Source organism: Globicephala melas, chromosome 3 (genome assembly GCF_963455315.2).
Source record: "Globicephala melas chromosome 3, mGloMel1.2, whole genome shotgun sequence".
Lineage (NCBI taxonomy): Eukaryota > Metazoa > Chordata > Mammalia > Artiodactyla > Delphinidae > Globicephala > Globicephala melas.
Genome location: NC_083316.1, coordinates 164,718,752 through 164,736,517, shown reverse-complemented (window position 1 = coordinate 164,736,517; position 17,766 = coordinate 164,718,752). Strand labels below are relative to the sequence as shown.

At 42.3% G+C, this 17,766-nt stretch overlaps 2 protein-coding genes and 1 long non-coding RNA gene across 4 annotated transcripts in view; 2 read left to right on the top strand and 1 right to left on the bottom strand.

The window, feature by feature from the left end:
* LOC132597136 (uncharacterized) overlaps nucleotides 1-17,766 on the bottom strand; it is a 48,838-nt gene that overhangs the window by 13,203 nt on the left and 17,869 nt on the right. The gene's annotated exons all lie outside the window — the stretch shown is intronic.
* LOC115865168 (zinc finger protein 177-like) overlaps nucleotides 1-17,766 on the top strand; it is a 133,486-nt gene that overhangs the window by 98,755 nt on the left and 16,965 nt on the right. Inside the window, exons 14-17 of one of the 2 annotated variants that reach the window (XR_011377357.1) lie at nucleotides 4,131-4,214; nucleotides 4,803-4,929; nucleotides 5,525-5,610; nucleotides 11,386-11,521. The gene's annotated coding sequence lies outside the window, so the exon portion shown is untranslated. Of the gene's footprint in view, nucleotides 1-4,130; nucleotides 4,215-4,802; nucleotides 4,930-5,524; nucleotides 5,611-11,385; nucleotides 11,522-17,766 lie in introns of those variants that run through there. The other variant, XR_009563556.2, reaches the window with a different exon arrangement.
* On the top strand, nucleotides 11,660-17,285 carry LOC115865506 (olfactory receptor 7D4-like). The gene is given in 2 exon segments (XM_060297194.2): nucleotides 11,660-11,833; nucleotides 15,535-17,285. Coding segments are annotated over 2 exon segments (1,128 nt in total). The 5' UTR covers nucleotide 11,660; the 3' UTR covers nucleotides 16,490-17,285.

Here is a 17,766-nt window from a genome sequence, read left to right as displayed (position 1 = left end):
CTGATCAGTGCCTCATTTTCACATGAAAAAGTATGTGAGACTGACTTTAAGTATGGTTGAATACTTGAACTCTGCATTTGATTTTTGCAATATCTTCCCCATGTGACCACATGAAATGAGTTTTTAACCTGTCATGGAATCTCTCTGGTTTCAGACTTTGACTTGAGATAGTAGATCTGAGCTTGTCATTGTCTGGGCAACTACACTCAAAAGAATCCATCTCTCACCACAACCATTATAATCACCATTATTGTTGTACCGTTAAGTGTAGCATTCACCTGGTCTCCCAAGGCAAGAGCTGTACCATAATCATCATAGGTGATTGCTTGACAGTTGTAATTCTGTGAAAGTCTTTCCCATTGGCAAGGCTTTTAGCTCTATGCTTGAGTCCAAAGGTTTGACCAAACATATCCCAAAATGTCATCTTTACTACTTTGTCTCCAGGGATCACCTATCTTCACTATTGTGTATAAGTCTGCATGAAATGAAGAGACAGAAATCGTACTTTGATTTAAACAGGAGAAGTAAAGTATAAAATTGTAAAGAGAATTCTGTCATATATCCTAGAGTTCATGGAGAATACCTAAGGAAGGCCAAACTTATAGTGGGGGCCTCTCCCCAAGATTGATTTCAGACCTTGTTAGAGAAGGTATCATGGCAACCCATTGAATGTGAGGAAATTTGCTAGGTTGCCAGGGCCAGAACTAGTTAACAGTCACTGGGCAAGGATGAAGCTCCCCTCTGGTATGCAGGCAAGCCATTACCAGTATGTAGATGTAGAGAGGGAATTGGGGTGCCACTGCCAGTGCAGGACCTAGAGCACTAAGTGTCCATATAAGGAGGCTTTGGGAAACAAGTGACAGGTGTGCAGATAAGCCGACGCTGGTGTGAGTGCTTGAAAGAAGATGGTGTTCCTCCCACCCTTACATTCTTAGAGTAATCAAATACATTTATGAAAATAGATATATGTTATATTATGAACAGTTATTTAGGTATAACCTAGGTGTACTTGAAGAGTGATGTGAAGGAGCTCCACTCTGTCAGTCACCAGTTAGTGGGTGCCTTTGGTGTGCCAGACACCGTGCCACTCTTTGTACTGGCAGACACTGACATCCAAAACAGATACAGTGCTACCAATGATATGCCAAAAAAAGAAACTCTCCCCCAAAAAGCTGATCCTTATGTCAGACAACGTTGTCAAGAAGCATTACTACAGATACAGAGGTCATGATAAACAAATCTGTTTCTCCAAAAATATAAAAAATCAAATGCGTATCCACTCAATAATATTGTTGCAAATATATAAAGAATTACTTGAAAGAAGTGGAAGAAGAAATAAACAATTTCAAAATTCTAGTGGGAGATTTTAATGTATTTTGCCCATAGTTTCACTAAACAGTACACGAAAAATCAGTTAAGACCCACATTTGAAAATGCTGTATTAATTGCCTAATATACATATATAGCATAATGTATCTAGTAACAGTGAAATCAGAAAGTGCTTGTCTGAGCGCAAGAAGTAAGGAATGGATGGAAAGGGACAAGAAAGCTTTCCAGGGAAATAAATATGTTCTGTTTCTTGTTTAGGCTGGTGATTATACAAGTATATGCAATTATCAAAATTCATCCACTAAATACTTGAGATCTGTGTATTTCATTAGACATTAATTATATCCAACTACAAAATAAACAGAAAAATAAAACATTTTATCAGGTACCGCCTCACTAAACTTACTCAGCCTAAGGACTCCTGGTTTGAGACCCCTAGTAGTAAGTACAGTTATAAGGGAGTCTAGACACATGATTTTTTTTGACCTCATGTATGTATGGGTTTTAGTCTTCTCTACTGAAGAATAAGGACTGTGGGGACAGTGAGGATGAATATGGTCCATAGGTTCATAGGTAATGAACTGTGGAACTTTCATTGTCATCATTCGTATCCAGTTTTGTAGACCAGCATTTGGCCTGGTGGTCTGTGTTTGATATATTAAAGGTTATTGATATATAACAAAAAGAAGTTAACTTTTAAATACAGAATGTTAAAAGACAAGAAGCATGAAGAAAGTCTGTGGAAGAAGTAAACATAAAAGCAAATTTTTCAGTTCCATGAAAAAGGAACTGAAAAATAATATGAAAATGTGATTGTCTGAAAAGATTCATTAAAATAGACAAATGTTGGGCTAAGTATGACAGGGCCTTGCTCCTTGTCCAAGGCAAGGAGAGAGTACAGACCTGTTTGATTTAAGTGTTTCCAAAATGGAGACCCATGGAGGCTTCCCAGTACTTTCATGTATTCTGAATTCTTTTGTAAAAAGTTTGATAAATTTTTTTCTAATCTTTTTGGACCAAGTGTAGAAGACCTAATGATTTCCCCTTTCTTTCTTTATCTGGCCCGGGAACTAACAATATATATGTGTGTGTGTATATGTGTGTGTGTGTGTGTGTAGGATACCCTTTATTTTTTTTTACCTGCTTGATTGTTTTCCCATGTTACTAATGAATTGATATATCAATTATTAGTTTATTGTCTATCTTCCCTAATAAGAATGGTGGATATTTAATGCCTAGAATATTTTCTGTATATGTTACTGCTCTCAACTGATTGCCTAGCACAAGGTCATTGAAAGAAAGGAATAATCCAGTGATAAGAACTAAAGGAGGCCTAGAGCTTCAAACTTCTCCAACATCCATCAAGAGAAGCTCAAGGATGTTGACCGAATAGAATGTATTTTTTTCCCTTCATAAGCCCAGCAGCAGCCTACACCAGTGCTTTTCCAATGTAAATATAATGTATAGACCACGTATATAATGAAAATATTTTCAGTACCCAAAATAAACAAAAATGAAGATTATTTATATGAATATATTTTATTTTATCTCATATATATTAAAATATTACTTAGTCAATTTAAAAATTTAGACATTTTTTTCATTTGAAGGGTTTTAAATTTACTGGACACTAAATTTTTATCATATATACTTAATTTCTGCTTAGAGCTACATAATTTACAGTTGAAAGAGTAGATTCCAGTATTCAAGTTGTTCCAAACATATAGGTAAGCTGTAAGCTCCTAATGAGATATCTGGTACATAATGTACTCAATGAATAATAATTGATGTTACTGATATTCTTGTTGTAGAGCATACTCTTTTAGTAACTATGTTATCTACATAGAAAGAGCTAATTTATGATGTTGTGTGTGAGATAACTAATATTTGTTGATTAATGATTGATATGAAGCAGGACTCCAGATAACCCGATCTCCAGGGGCATGGAGATGTCCCTGTCCACTTGTATTCATAAGCTGCCTGACATGATCTTGACATCAAAGAAAGGAATTTTCAGGCAAATTTCACCATCATTGCAACATGACAGCTATATGTCCCATGTGAAGTCCCTGTTAATGTCCTTTTTCAGAGACTCTACTTTAGGATCTGCCAGTCTTTTGGTCTGGGCCTGAGCAGTCATGCTTCTGGTTCATCTAGGAATTGCTGAAGGGAGCCAGATAATGCTGTTCTCTAACTCGGCTTTCTGGTATGCGCATTTAGGTAGAGTTGCTGCATAATCTTTTTTTGTTTGTTTGTTTTTTGGTTTTGTTTTTTTGTTGTTGTTGTTTTTGCGGTACACGGGCCCCTCACCACTGCAGCCTCTCCCGCTGCGGAGCACAGGCTCCGGATGCGCAGGCCCAGCGTCCATGGCCCACAGGCCCAGCCGCCCCGTGGCATGTGGGATCCTCCTGGACCGGGGCATGAACCCGCATCCCCCACATCGGCAGGCGGACTCTCAACTACTGCGCCACCAGGGAAGCCCTGCTGCATAATCTTATTCAAGTATTTTATTGCCTTGACAAATGAAGAGTCACATTACTCAGGTCTTAAGGTTGCTTCCCTGTAAAATGAACCCATTACTCTTTTCCTGATGGGCAGCATGGCTCACCATCCCCTTTTCTGGCTCCAGGTGAGACAGGACTACTCTGGCACTTCACAGCAGTGGTGTGTATATATGTGAGATTTCTTGAGTGTGCAAAGGATAATTGGGAATTTCAAGCTAGAGTTGAATGACTTCCAGGCAGTGACTGTGGGAATTATGATCATCTCTGGGTACTCATGCCTTCTTTCTTTTCTCCTAGGTGTTCTAAGGACACTTTCGCCTTCCTGAGGAAAAGATAGATGCAGAAAGGATAATGGCTGAGTGTTTGAGAAGTTGTTCTCGGGTAAGAAGCAAGTCTATCCTAAAAATGAGCTACTGTATCCACCAGATGGACACATTCTGTTTTGGTAGGCCTGTGTCCAGAGCTTCTTAAAGAAATAAAGCCACTGCAGGACTCAGTCCCTGATGAATTCCCTCCCTAAGTGGAAGCTCATACTGGTGACACATTACCCTGAATAATCTCAGTATTTCAGTAATGACCTCCTAATCTTGCCTCTCATGATGGTGACTGCATATTTTTTGTTTTGCTTGGTGCTCTTACACAGTAAGGAAGATGACTGTGCATTTCTCAAAGAATGTATTCATTCATCAGCGTTTACAAGTGCTTCCAGTTGGCTTAGGACTATGCTACAGGAGAGAAACAAAACACATTAAGGCTCATTCTATTGAGATAAGTTCATGTATTACATGTTCCATTAGAGCTGTAGCTGAAGGATATCAATCATGAGTGAGTGTAGATAGAAGAGAACCTAGGACCATTGTGTCCTGGGGGAGATGATGAGAGACATTGAATCATGGGTCACCCGTCTCCAGTCCCTACCATTGGTGGAGGGCTTACTTTACTGAAGCTAGTATGTGTGTGATGGTTTAGGACTCAGTGACCTTCGCTGATGTAGCTGTGGACTTCACCCAGGAAGAATGGACTTTACTGGACCCCATTCAGAGAAAGCTATACAGAGGTGTGATGCTGGAGAACTACAAGAACCTGACCACAGCAGGTAAGGCTGCCATCATTCCTATAGTGTCTTAGAGAACAGATATATGTGATGCACTTACTGTGTTGCAGCATGGGTGATGTTACATATGAATATAATGGAAACTAACAGACACTGTTCTTCACATGAATGGGTTTTAATTCGGTTGCCATCTGAAAATGTGCTTCTAGGACTAGCATTATCACCATCGCTCTTAGAAATGTGCATTCTCAGACTCCACCTTTCACCTACTGAGTGAAACTGTGGCATTGGGACCCAGTCATCTGTGTTGTGACAGACACTGGACTTGGTTCTCATGGACACCAACGTTTGACACTCATTGGTTTCTCCATGTGAATGAACATCTTTTTTTGCACTTACTTTGTTTCCCGTATCAAAAAAAGTCTTAAGCTTTGTAATTGTTTATATCAATCTGAATGTGGGCTTCAGGGGCCAGAGAGAAACAGTCTTTGTGGAGAACAGAAGGAGGTGAATTTCCTGTTTTATCCCTTCTGAAATAGTTTTACCACAGTTTTAGATATATAGGAGCTGATTCATTGGACAGTTTCTTCTATTTTTCTGGAGCTTCTTTCATTAATTTATCTTTCCTCATAAACAGGGTATCAATCATTGAAACCCACTCTGATCTCTTGGTTGGAACAAGAGATGATTTGAGGACAGCAGAAAGAAAAGGAGTCCTCCAAGGTGAGTGATTCCTGATCAGTGAAAATTTCAGTGTCTTTGGAATAATAATGAGGAAACTTGTAAAGATGTGCTTTCTCACAGAAGGCTGAGGTCACTGGTCTCTGATGTTTCAGGATATATTCAAGTTGTCATATGTACGTACTTCACATTTACTCACAATTTCTTATGAGCTCACAAAATGGTTTGTTCTTTCTTTATTTTAATATAATTTTATTGAAGTACAGTTGATTTACAATGTTATGTTAGTTTCAGGTGTACAGCAACTGATTCAGTTATATATATATATATATATTCATTCTTTTTCAGATTCTTTTCTCATATAGGTTATTACAGAATACTTAGTAGAGTTCCCTGTGCTATATGTTCGGTCGTTGTTATCTATCTTATGTATAGTAGTGTGTGTATGTTAATCCCAAGCTCCTTATTTATCCCACCCTCCCACATTTCCCCTTTGGTAACCATAAGTTTGTTTTTGATATCTTTAAGTCTGTTTCTGTTTTGTAAATGAGTTCATTTGTATCATTTTTTTAAATCAGATTCCACATATGAGTGATATCATATGATATTTGTCTTTCTCTGTCTGACTTACTTCACTTAATATGATAATCTCTGGGTCCATCCATGTAACTGCAAATGACATTATTTCATTCTTTTTTACAGCTGAGTAATATGCTATTGTACATATGTACCACATCTTTATCCGAAATGGCTTGTTCTGTTTCTTTTTTTAACTTTATCATTTTGATGTAGGCTATTTTTCCTAACATTCCTCTTTTCCTTCACTGATAATATTCAGGTTTTTTTCCCCATCATATTTAATTTTCATAGAATTCTTTTTAATCAGGTACTGAATTTTGACTGCATTCCTATCATTGTTAAATATTTGGCATAGCCAAACTCCTCAAATCTAGTATGTATGTATTGATATTTTTAGCATCTTTAATTTGGAAGCCAATACAAACGAGTATTATTATTTTTAACTCCTTCAGCCTCCTGTTTCTTTCTACAAACTCTTACATTTAGTATTTTTTTATGGGAAATGCAACTTAAAACCAAAGGCTCAGCAATTCAGCAGGATAATCTTGGGGGAGAAACATCTGTTGGGATGGAAACAGTAACATTGGTAAGTTTAAAACATCATATTTCTCTTTTTCCACATTCAGAAAAGAAAGGGAATTTCATTTATAGCATGAGCACAAGTGATAGATGTTTGCAATAGGTGGCAGTCACCAGGGGAGAGCAATGTCTATGGTGAGATACTCTGAATAGGTTGAATTTGGGGATATCCTAAACCTAGCTTGATACTTATTGCTTCAGAGTTCCCATAAGTCCTCATTTCCACATATGTAACAGGACATTTGAGATTTTACAACAATCCATGAAGCTGTACAGGATTATTTGAAGGTTGGAGTAGATGGAACATCATTCTGGCAGAAGGATTCCATCAGTCAACTTGAAAGAAATCAACAGGGCAGAGGTGTATGAATGTAGTAGAAATGGTAAAAGTCATCTTCATCGTTGTAATGATGTTTCAAGTTTGAGATGAGTAGGATCAATTAATGAGTCTGAGCAATCTTTGCATCATCATTCATCTATCCATCCACAGGCAAGAATGCATAATGGATGGAAACTCTGTAACTGTGAGCAATATAGGAAAGACTTCAATGAACACTTGAGCCTTAGGACAGGCAGGAGAACTCAAAATGGAGGCAACACTTACGAGCATAATGAGTATGGAAAAAGCTTCCTTACTCTGCAGAAGAAAACCTCTACGGTTGTGAAGCATTTTGTGTTTAATCACTGTGGAAAAGCCATCATCCTGACTCCAAATATTGTGGACAGGAAAACCTGCATGGGAGAGAAAGCCTTCGAATGCAGTGATGGTGAGGAAGCTTGTGTGAATCAGCCTTCTCTTCAGGCACAAGTAGTAACTCAGAATGGGGAAAAACACTGTGAACAGAAGGAACATGGGAGAGCTTCTGTTCACTCCACAAGGCATGGTATACATGTACGAAATCACACCACAAAAAAAAGTTATGAATGTAAGGAGCGTGGGAAAGTCTAAAATATCATATATCCATTAAAATTCACATGGGAACCCACAATGGAGAGAAACCCTATAAATGTAAGGAATGTGGGAAAGCTTTCATTATAGCTTATGAACTTAAGAGGCATATAAAAAATCTCATACTGGAGAAAAGCCCTTTATATGTAAGGAATGTGGGAAAGCCTTCATTAGAGCTGATCACCTTAGGAGCCATATAAAATCTCATACTGGAGAGAGGCCCTTTATATATAAGGAAAGTGGAAAATCCTATTTTTATCCCTTATTCTTTAATGATCACATGCAAAATCATAGTGAAATAAAAGTGCATAAATGTAGGGAGTGTGGGAAAGCCTTCCTTACTTCCTATAGACTTCAAGAACATATAAAATCTCATAGTGAAGAGAGGCCTTTTCCATGTGAAAAATGTGGAAAATTCTTTAAAAGTTTTTCATATCTTAAGATTCACAATCGAATTCACACTGGAACAAAACCATATAAATGTACGGAATGTGGTAAAGCCTTCATCAGGCCTTTTGTACTTACTGAACACATGGAAACTCATGCTAGAAAGTTTTTATGTGAAGATTGTGGAAAACTTTTTGTCAAATCTCAGTTTAGGGACCATAGAACATCTCACATTGGAGATAAGCCCTTTCTATGTGATCAGTGTGGAAAATCCTTTAAACATTCCTTATACCTTCATCGTCACAAGACAATTCACTCTGGAATAAAACCTTACAAATGTGAGAAATGTGGGAGAGCCTTCACTTGGAAATCAGACCTTTCTAAACATGTCCAAACTCATGGTGGAGAGAAAGAAACCTGAGGATGTAAACAATGTGAGAAATCCATCAGTTATTCCAACTCCTCAGGAAAAACTCACCCTCTAGCAAAATCCTATAAATGAAGAATATGTGAGAAGGCCTTCAGTTCTCTTTGTTCATTTGTCTTGTAAGAAATCGCTTTGTCTAACTGATGTCAGGTATGTGGGAAAGCCCTCAGTTGCCCTGATACACTTGACGTGAAAAGAGCACACTGGAGAGATGGTCTTCAAGCATAAGGAATGTGGGAAAGCCATCCATCTCACAACACAGCCTGTTAGGGCTCACAGTGAAGCCATACTATTAAGAAACATGGAAAGCACTTTAGTGTTTGCTCAGGGAAATATGAAAGATCTTTCAATGCAGAGGAACTCTACTGATATAAGATTTCTGGAAAACTGTACATCTCTTGAGTACTTTGATGTTCACTTGTGATCTCACTGTGGAGAAGAACATTAGGAATGTGAGAAATATTGTAGAGTCATCATTTTTTTCCACTAGATTGTTGCTCATGCTGAATAAACATGGGGTGATTCACAGGCAAGAGAAACAGTGTAGTAAATATGGGAAATGCTACCCTGAGTCTGAAATCTTAGGGTTTCTGAGAAAGGATACTGTTCCAGGTGGTCCCAAAGATCTATTTTGAACATTTTTCATTTGGCCGTGACCTTTCCTGGGCAGTGATATGTCTTTCCCTCATCATCAGGCCAGGCCAGTCTAGTTGCTACATTTTCCAGGTCACAACCTGGCCAAAAGTGGGCCTACAGGATTCACACTTAGGGCCCCTGTTTTTTCCTGTTGGATGGACCTGGTCTTATATTGTGAAGACAGGAACTGCTTGACTATGTATGAGGCTCACCAAGTCCATCTACATCAAGTCCCAATGGCCAAAGTGGAGGATATAGTACATCTCTGTAAATCTTGTAAAGATGGCTTTGTCCTCTCTCACACCTGATCCTTTCAGGGTCAGGGTCAAGCATGGGATGAGTGGAGAGGAAGTGAGATTTCATCTACTAATGTGAGACACCCTGATTTCCTGACCTTTGCGGGAGAACAACACCCCGACACCTGTGCAGGACATTCAACCTCAGGCCTTGCAGGAAGAGGGTGAGATTGTTCCTTTTCACCCCTATATTTAGCTCCACACCCATGCAAAACAATCATATCATGTGTCTGGATCAAGCATTGTCTGCTGTAGGTGACATGTCCTCCCTCTGGGTTTGTCCTCCAATCCAAGCGCTTGAAAAGTGAAAAACTCATGTGACTGGCTGCTCCTGATAATGTGCGCTGCTTGATGCCATGACTGGCAGTTCCTGAAGGTGGGCTTTGGGTTCAGACACAGACAAATGACTAGTACACCTATTATTCCTCTTAAAGGTGGCTTTACGGAGGTTCGTCTCTCCTCAGTTACTCCCCAATCTTTGTCACCGCTGGGAATTACAGAAATTGAACAGGATCTGTCGGGATTTTTTTTTTTTTTTTTGCAGTACGCGGGCCTCTCACTGTTGTGGCCTCTCCCGTTGTGGAGCACAGGCTCCGGATACACAGGTTCAGAGGCCATGGCTCACGGTCCCAGCCGCTCCGCGGCATGTGGGATCTTCCCGGACCAGGGCATGAACCCGTGTCCCCTGCATCGTCAGGCGGATTTTCAACCACTGAGCCACCAGGAAGCCCCCTGGATTTTTTATTGGCTCAATTCTACCAGCTGTCAGTAATGTCCTCAGTACAGGTGTACCAACTGCACCATTATTGCCACCAGAACTAGCCAGTCCCTCATTTATGTGCCACCAATGAAGCCAGCTACTGCATTACCAGGTCTGATGCATTTACCAGCAGGTATGCCTAACCTCTGTGCCCTCCCCAGTCTTAAGCTTTCTGCACCCCACATCATGCCAGGTGTCAGTTAGCCAGAACCCAGGTTCTGCCTTCCTAGGACTTTATCTAATAGTAAAAACCTCATTTCAGCCTCTGATGAAAGGTTACACAGTTCTCATGCTCGAGCAGCCTTGGGTTACATCGTGTATAGCCAATCAGGGTACAGCTTATTTTTCTTTTTTTTAATATTTATTTATTTGGTTCTGCTGGGTCTCAGTTGTGGCAGGTGGGCTCCTTACTTGTGGTGGGTGGGCTCCTTAGTTGTGGCATGCAAACTCTTAGTTGTGGCATGCATGTGGGATCTAGTTCCCTGAACAGAGATTGAACCTGGGCCCCCTGCATTGTGGGCGTGGAGTCTTAACCACTGCACCACCAGGGAAGTCCCCAGGGTGCAGCTTCTTGATGACACTTTCTTGAGGCTAATCAAACCATTGTAATGATAATCCAAATCAAGCTTAAAACAAAGCCTGGACTGGAATTAACCTCTGAACCTTCATTTATACATATTAATATATGGAGTGACATGTCATGTTTGGTTCCTTTTTGTGTATGCGTATTGCTATTTGGCCTATCTGTTGACCTCTTTAATTATTGGCAGTGACACTAATTATCAGCAGATTAGTCTTAACTCCCTTGAATGCAGAGTAATGGATTATATACTAGCCCTGGATGACATTCTGATTTTCTGGAATAAGACCTATATTTCCAGTAGAATTTGTTGCAGTTGCCTGAGTCTGAGACCTCATGGGTCATGTTAGAGGTTTATATGCAGGTTGGCCTCATTCTGCTGCTTCGACTCCTAGTGATAGTGTCATCAACAAGTGCTCACTGAGATCCACGAAGCAGATTTCATCCCAGCTTTTGTTCTTCAGTGGCTGACCAGATGTCATTTGCATGTGAAAATTCTCCATAAGCCAAGTTGACGTGTCAACCAGGAGTAGCTTATTGAAGACCCTCCTCTGTGCATCGCTCTTGCCCCTGCTCATCATGTTGTACATGTGAATACAAGGCTATGATCCCTTTTTTTCTCAGAATTGAGAAACACAGTGAGGAGCTTGGAAAGACGACATCATCTCTCCCATTGAGACAACAAGCAGGCTTGGTTCGTGCTTCAAAGAAACAAATAAATTCCACAACCTCAGCATTGCTCTCCTGTAAGACAACCCAATGTAGTGCAGACTCGACATGGGCCCTCTGTGTCACCCCTGAGAGACTCAGGGACAAAGAGACAAAGGGAACCAATACAAACAGGCTAACTTTCCTTGGAGGAAGGGAATAATCAAGTCACTGGTCCAAAAGTATTGGTGATGGAGACGTGGCTTCCTGGAAGAGGCAGAACAGTAGTGGCCAGGCTGGGTGGAAAGACAGAAACGCATCTGGAATCCAGTAATGAAAGCTCTTCCCCAGACATTTGCCCATGTTTGGGGCAAGAAGAGGGAACAAGGATCCCTGCTGTCCTACTTCTTAATGAGGCTCAACAGTAAGTGTATCAGTAGTTATATCAGTTTCCTTTTCCTTAATTTCTCAATCTTATAATACCCTTAATTTTTTTTTAGTTTATAATTTATTTTTTGGCTGCATTGGGTCTTCGTTGCTGCGCTCAGACTTTCTCTAGTTGCAGCAAGTGGGGGCTACTCTTCGTTGCTGTGTGCGGGCTTTTCATTGCAGTGGCTTCTCTTGTTGCGGAGCATGGGCCCTAGGCCCATGGACTTCAGTAGTTGCAGCACACCACCTTGGTAGTTGCAGCACCCAGGCCCTAGACTGCACAGGCTTCAGTAGTTGTGGCACATGGGCTCAGTAGTTGTGGCTCGATGGGTTAGTTGCTCCAGGGCATATGGGATCTTCCCAGACCAGGGATCAAACCCATGTCCCCTGCATTGGTAGGCGGATTCTTAACCACTGCACCACCAGGGAAGTCCTATGCTTAATTTTTTTTTTTTTAAAGAAGATGCTGGGGGTAGGAGTTTATTAATTAATTAATTAATTTTTGCTGTGTTGGGTCTTTGTTTCTGTGCGAGGGCTTTCTCTAGTTGTGGCAAGCGGGGGCCACTCTTCATCATGGTGCGCGGGCCTCTCACTATCGTGGCCTCTATTGTTGCAGAGCACAGGCTCCAGATGCGCAGGCTCAGTAGTTGTGGCTCACGGGCCTAGTTGCTCCGCGGCATGTGGGATCCTCCCAGGCCAGGGCTCGAACCCGTATCCCCTGCATTAGCAGGCAGATTCTCAACCACTGCTCCACCAGGGAAGCCCTATGCTTAATTTTTTAATGTCACTTTATACACAGACATTATGTGGACTTTAAAAATACCTACGTTTTTGCTATCCAACCTTAAAATCCTTTTCTTTTACTTGGAGCATTTACTGTATAATATAATAAATTACTAATAAATTTGGGTTTGTGTCTATCTTATTTTTTCCATATTTATCTCATTTTCCATCTTTCTCTACATTGTTAGTGTATTTTCATGCAGATGATTTAACTGTCGATTATTGAAATTTATATGCTCCACTACTTTTCCTTTAGTTGCTACCCTGAAACCTTTTAAATTAACGTCTTTCATTGAACTCTTTTTCTTTTTTAATTCATTGAAGTCTTTTTTTTTTTTTTTTTTTTGTGGTTCATGGGCCTCTCACTGTTGTGGCCTCTCCCGTTGCGGAGCACAGGCTCCGGATGCACAGGCTCCGGATGTGCAGTCTCAGCGGCCACGGCTCACGGGCCCAGCCGCTCCGCGGCATGTGGGATCTTCCCAGAATGGGGCACAAACCCGTGTCCCCTGCTTCAGCAGGTGGACTCTCAACCACTGCGCCACCAGGGAAGCCCTCATTGAAGTCTTAATACCGTTTCCCTTGTACAAAGTGTACTGGGACTTGTGAATACTGCAATGCCCATTGTCAACTCCTCAGCAACACACTGACCCAGAGACCCAGAAATTAGTCTGTAGTCAGAAGAGCCACAAAACAGGCCCAGGTGACAAAAAGGACCAAGTTCCCCCAGAGAAGTGGCAGAGCCGCCCCTGTCTTATGAGTGGTTATGTTTGACAGGGAATGGATACCCCAGTGGGGAAGTGCTCAGTATCATCAGAAACAGTGAAATTAGTGCACTATTATGAGGTAAACTGACCACCACCATAAGGGGACACAACTGTGGAGACTGACTGCATGATTGCCCCACTGTGGCCAAACAGTAATGATGATGGGAATGGCTGTGGCTGTTCCCCAGCTTTCCTGGGTACTTCATGTTGGCCTTTTCTATCCCAGACGACTTTGGAGCTGGCTGTCTCTCTCAGCCCCCAGTGGTGCATCCGTTGGGTTTCCCATTGGCTTTGTCCCCTGGCCTTTCTGGGACCCTGCAGTCAGTGCAGATCTGGCCCTTTCTTCACTCTTTACCCAGACCTGCCGCTGTCACAGGCAGCTGTCTTCCTGCCTCCTTCTCTCCCTCTGACTGCCCTGTCACTTGTCACATAACGGGTGGCCTGTGGGTCCCTGGTGATGGGGACATTATATAAGACGTTATTGCCCCTGAGCAGTATGTCTTTCCACATAACAGCAGAAAGTCATCTCTTTAGTACAGGAGCTTTGAGGCGAGGAGTGGGGAAGATTATTCATTAGAGTGAAGGGCGGAACAGGGTCAGCTTTTGTTTGTGCTCCATGAGGGGAGGAGAGATCTGCACCCTGAGCTTCTGAACCAGTTCACTTGTGACCCATTGGAACACAGCGCCTTTCACCATTATGAATCACTTTCGTCAGTGGAATCAATTTCATCATTCTTATCTCAATGTTCATGGAAAAGTTAAGGGACAGGTTGGGGATATCCTTCCGCCTGAATCTATCACGTCTTGTCTCTATAGCAAAGCCCAGAGTTCTTGGTCACGGAACATGTTTAGACAGGTACACCGTTCAGCCCATGGTGACTCTGGGGGCACCAGGCCCCTGCGCTGGCCTGGAAGGCCATGTGATGCCTCAGCAGCCAGGCAGATTGGAGCCCAAATATCTACAAGGGCAGCTCCAGGAGCTACTGGGCTCCCCTCAGCTGGGAATACAGAACACTGTATTGTGTGGGCTTCTTCCTTGAAGCACTTCTTGGTGGCTGATTGGTGTCAAAGCCCACCTTCCCTCCCCAACCACCGGCTCTCAGTGATGTGTGTCCGATGCTCTCCCTGCATGACCCACTGCATTTGGCCTGCCCTCTGGTGCCTGCCTGGGAACAGGGTGTTTCTGTTTCTGAATGGCTGAGGCAGCTGTGCTTGTGAGGCTACTGATCTCCCTGTGCCGGCCACCTACAGGACTGACCCTGCACGTGGGCATTTAAAAATACTGTTTTGGGGTTTCCCTGGTGGCACAGTGGTTGAGAGTCCGTCTGCCGATGCAGGGGACACGGGTTCGTGCCTTGGTCCGGGAAGATCCCACATGCCGTGGAGTGGCTGGGCCCGTGAGCCATGGCCACTGAGCCTGCGCGTCCAGAGCCTGTGCTCCACAGCGGGAGAGGCCACAACAGTGAGAGGCCCGCGTACCGCAAGTAATAATAATAGTAATAATAATAATAATAAATAAAAATACTGTTTTGTGTTAGGTGTTTTGTTCAGTGTTTTAGTCTTTGAAATGCCAGCTAAACAGTTTGTTTTTTTATATTCACTTTTTTTACACTCTACATTTCTCCATTTGGGGTCTGAGTTTAGTAGTTTAAAAAAAAAAAAACTAGCCTTTTTTAAAAATCTGACTTTTGGGGCTTCCCTGGTGGCGCAGTGGTTGAGAGTCCGCCTGCTGATGCAGGGGACACGGGTTCGTGCCCGGGTCCAGGAAGATCCCACATGCCGCGGAGCGGCTAGGCCCGTGAGCCATGGCCGCTGAGCCTGCGTGTCTGGAGCCTGCGCGTCTGGAGCCTGTGCTCCACAACAGGAGAGGCCACAACAGTGAGAGGCCCGTGTACCGCAAAAAAAAAAAAAGAAAAGAAAAAAAGAACCAGTGAGTAGGAGATAAAAATATTTTTTCTGCTAAATTTTAAAACAGCTAAATAAATATATTTAAAATGGAAATGGTCTACCATTTGGCTGAGTGAATCACTGTCATTGGAAGGACTAATAGAGGGTGAAGGATATCGACCTCAAAGTGGAATCATAAGTGATGACTAGCTGAGGTGCCATTTGGCTGTTCATTGAATGTTGCTTTTGCCTCCTTCCCCAGCAGACGCACCAGCGACATGGGAGCAGGAAACCATACAGGAGTATCACAGTTCCTCCTCCTGGGCCTCTCAGACGATCCTGACCTGCAGCCCCTCCTCTTTGGAGTGTTCCTGTCCATTTACCTGGTCGCTGTGCTGGGGAACCTGCTCATCATCCTGGCCATCAGCTCAGACCCCCACCTCCACACCCCCATGTACTTCTTCCTCGCCAACCTGTCCTTTGTTGACATCTGTTTCATCTCCACCACTGTCCCAAGGATGCTAGTGAACATCCAGACACAGAGCAAAGGCATCTCCTACATAGGGTGACTCACTCAGGTGTATTTTTTTTTTATTTTTACTGTAATGGATAGTTTTCTCCTGACTGTGATGGCCTATGACTGGTTTGTGGCCATCTGCCATCCCCTGCACTACATGGTCATCATGAACCCCCGCTTCTGTGTCCTCCTGGTTCTGATGTGTTGGCTCGTCATTTTCTGGGTTCCCCTGATTCATATTCTACTGTTGAGGCAGCTGAACTTCTGTACTGGCACTGAAATTCCACATTTCTTCTGTGAACTGGCTCAGATTCTCAAGGTGGCCTGCTCTGACATCCTCATCAATAACATCTTCTTGTTTGTGGCCACTGCCCTGCTGGGTGTGTTTCCCCGCATTGGAATCCTCTTCTCTTACTCTCGAATTGTCTCCTCTTTAATGAAAATCTCCTCTGCAGCGGGCAAATATAAAGCATTATCCACCTGTGTGTCTCACCTCTCTGTGGTTTCCTTGTTCTATGGGACAGGCGTGGGGATCTATCTCACTTCTGCTGTGACCCATTCTCCCCAGAGAAGCTCCATCGCCTCAGTGATGTACACCGTGCTCACCCCCAGGCGGAAACCCTTCATCTACAGCCTGAGGAACAAGGATGTGAAGGGGGCCCTGGGAAGGCTCCTTGGTTTAGGTACCACTTGTCTGTGAGGGGCCACTGGCCTCAGAACTAAGTGGACACTGTGGGCTGCAAAAACAAATTTTGTGAATTTATATCTCCTGATTTTCTTTTCCCTTAAAAGACATGCTTCATTTCTTCCATTCTCAAAGCAATTATGACTTTGCTTTTATTTGTGTTTGTATTAGTTTCTGCTCAACACCCTCCTCAGTAATTCCTTTTGACTTTTGCTTCCTATTTGCAGCCCATACATTTCCATCTTGGGCTGGGTTTCTTACAGCCATTCTGGCGATTTCCAACATTAGATTTGAAGCACTTATACCACGTATGGCATGGTTTCCCCCCAAATTATCCTCTCAAATGTTCATGTTCTTCATGTTAATTTTTCTGTGTGTTTGCTTTTCTCTGGAAGAAATGGAATGAAAATCACACAACAGTCATAACCAAAGTGCTTCACATACCAAGGCTGTTCTTGTTCTGTGTATGTTTTATGTTATCTTGACAAAATTTCAAAAGGTGTTTTCTCTCATTTATCTCATTTTTCAAACAGATTGGGAATGGAATAGAGTCTACCCTGAAAACCTAACACTATGCCCACATTCCTAACTTTGCTATCCAACATTTTCCTGAAGACTGTGAGATTTTCAGCTTCAAGAGTGGGAATCTAGTTTTGAGTTAGTTTTTTCACATGATTCATAGAAGTATATAGCATAGAATAATTATGAGATATTGCTTCATTCTTTGCCTTCTTTCTTCCTCCCTCCCTCCCCCTCCCTCCCTTCCTTTCCTCTTTCTTTTGTTTTGCTGGACCTTTATTTGCTATCATTGCTGTTTTAAGATATACCCCAATATCCTAAAACATCTAATAATGAATGCAATAGAATAAAACTTGCTTTCTCTTGTGGCTTATTTGGGGGGAGGGCACTCTTTGGAGGTGCCAGCAGGAGTGGTAATCACACACCTGTGGAGTGTTTTCAGAACTTAGTCCACTTTTTGAGAAGAATATTGATAGAATTGAGTCTGCAGCAAAGGGTGGAGTGGTAGAAGCTGTCAGCATTTCTCCTACATTCCCTGGGATCCCTTCACCATCCCCACTGCACAGCAGCCTGACTGTCACTGTCAGCACCAGGTAGAACCTAGTTTTCCCAATGTGTGACGGCAGACCTGACAGAGAATTATGCCCCACGAGGGACAGTTCTTGATGGACAGGTGTGGGGTATACTGTCTTCTTCACCCCTTAGCTGGGATCATTCTGAAGTTTGGATTTTGTGCCATTTTCCAGAATTTCCCTACAGGATGAAAACTCTGC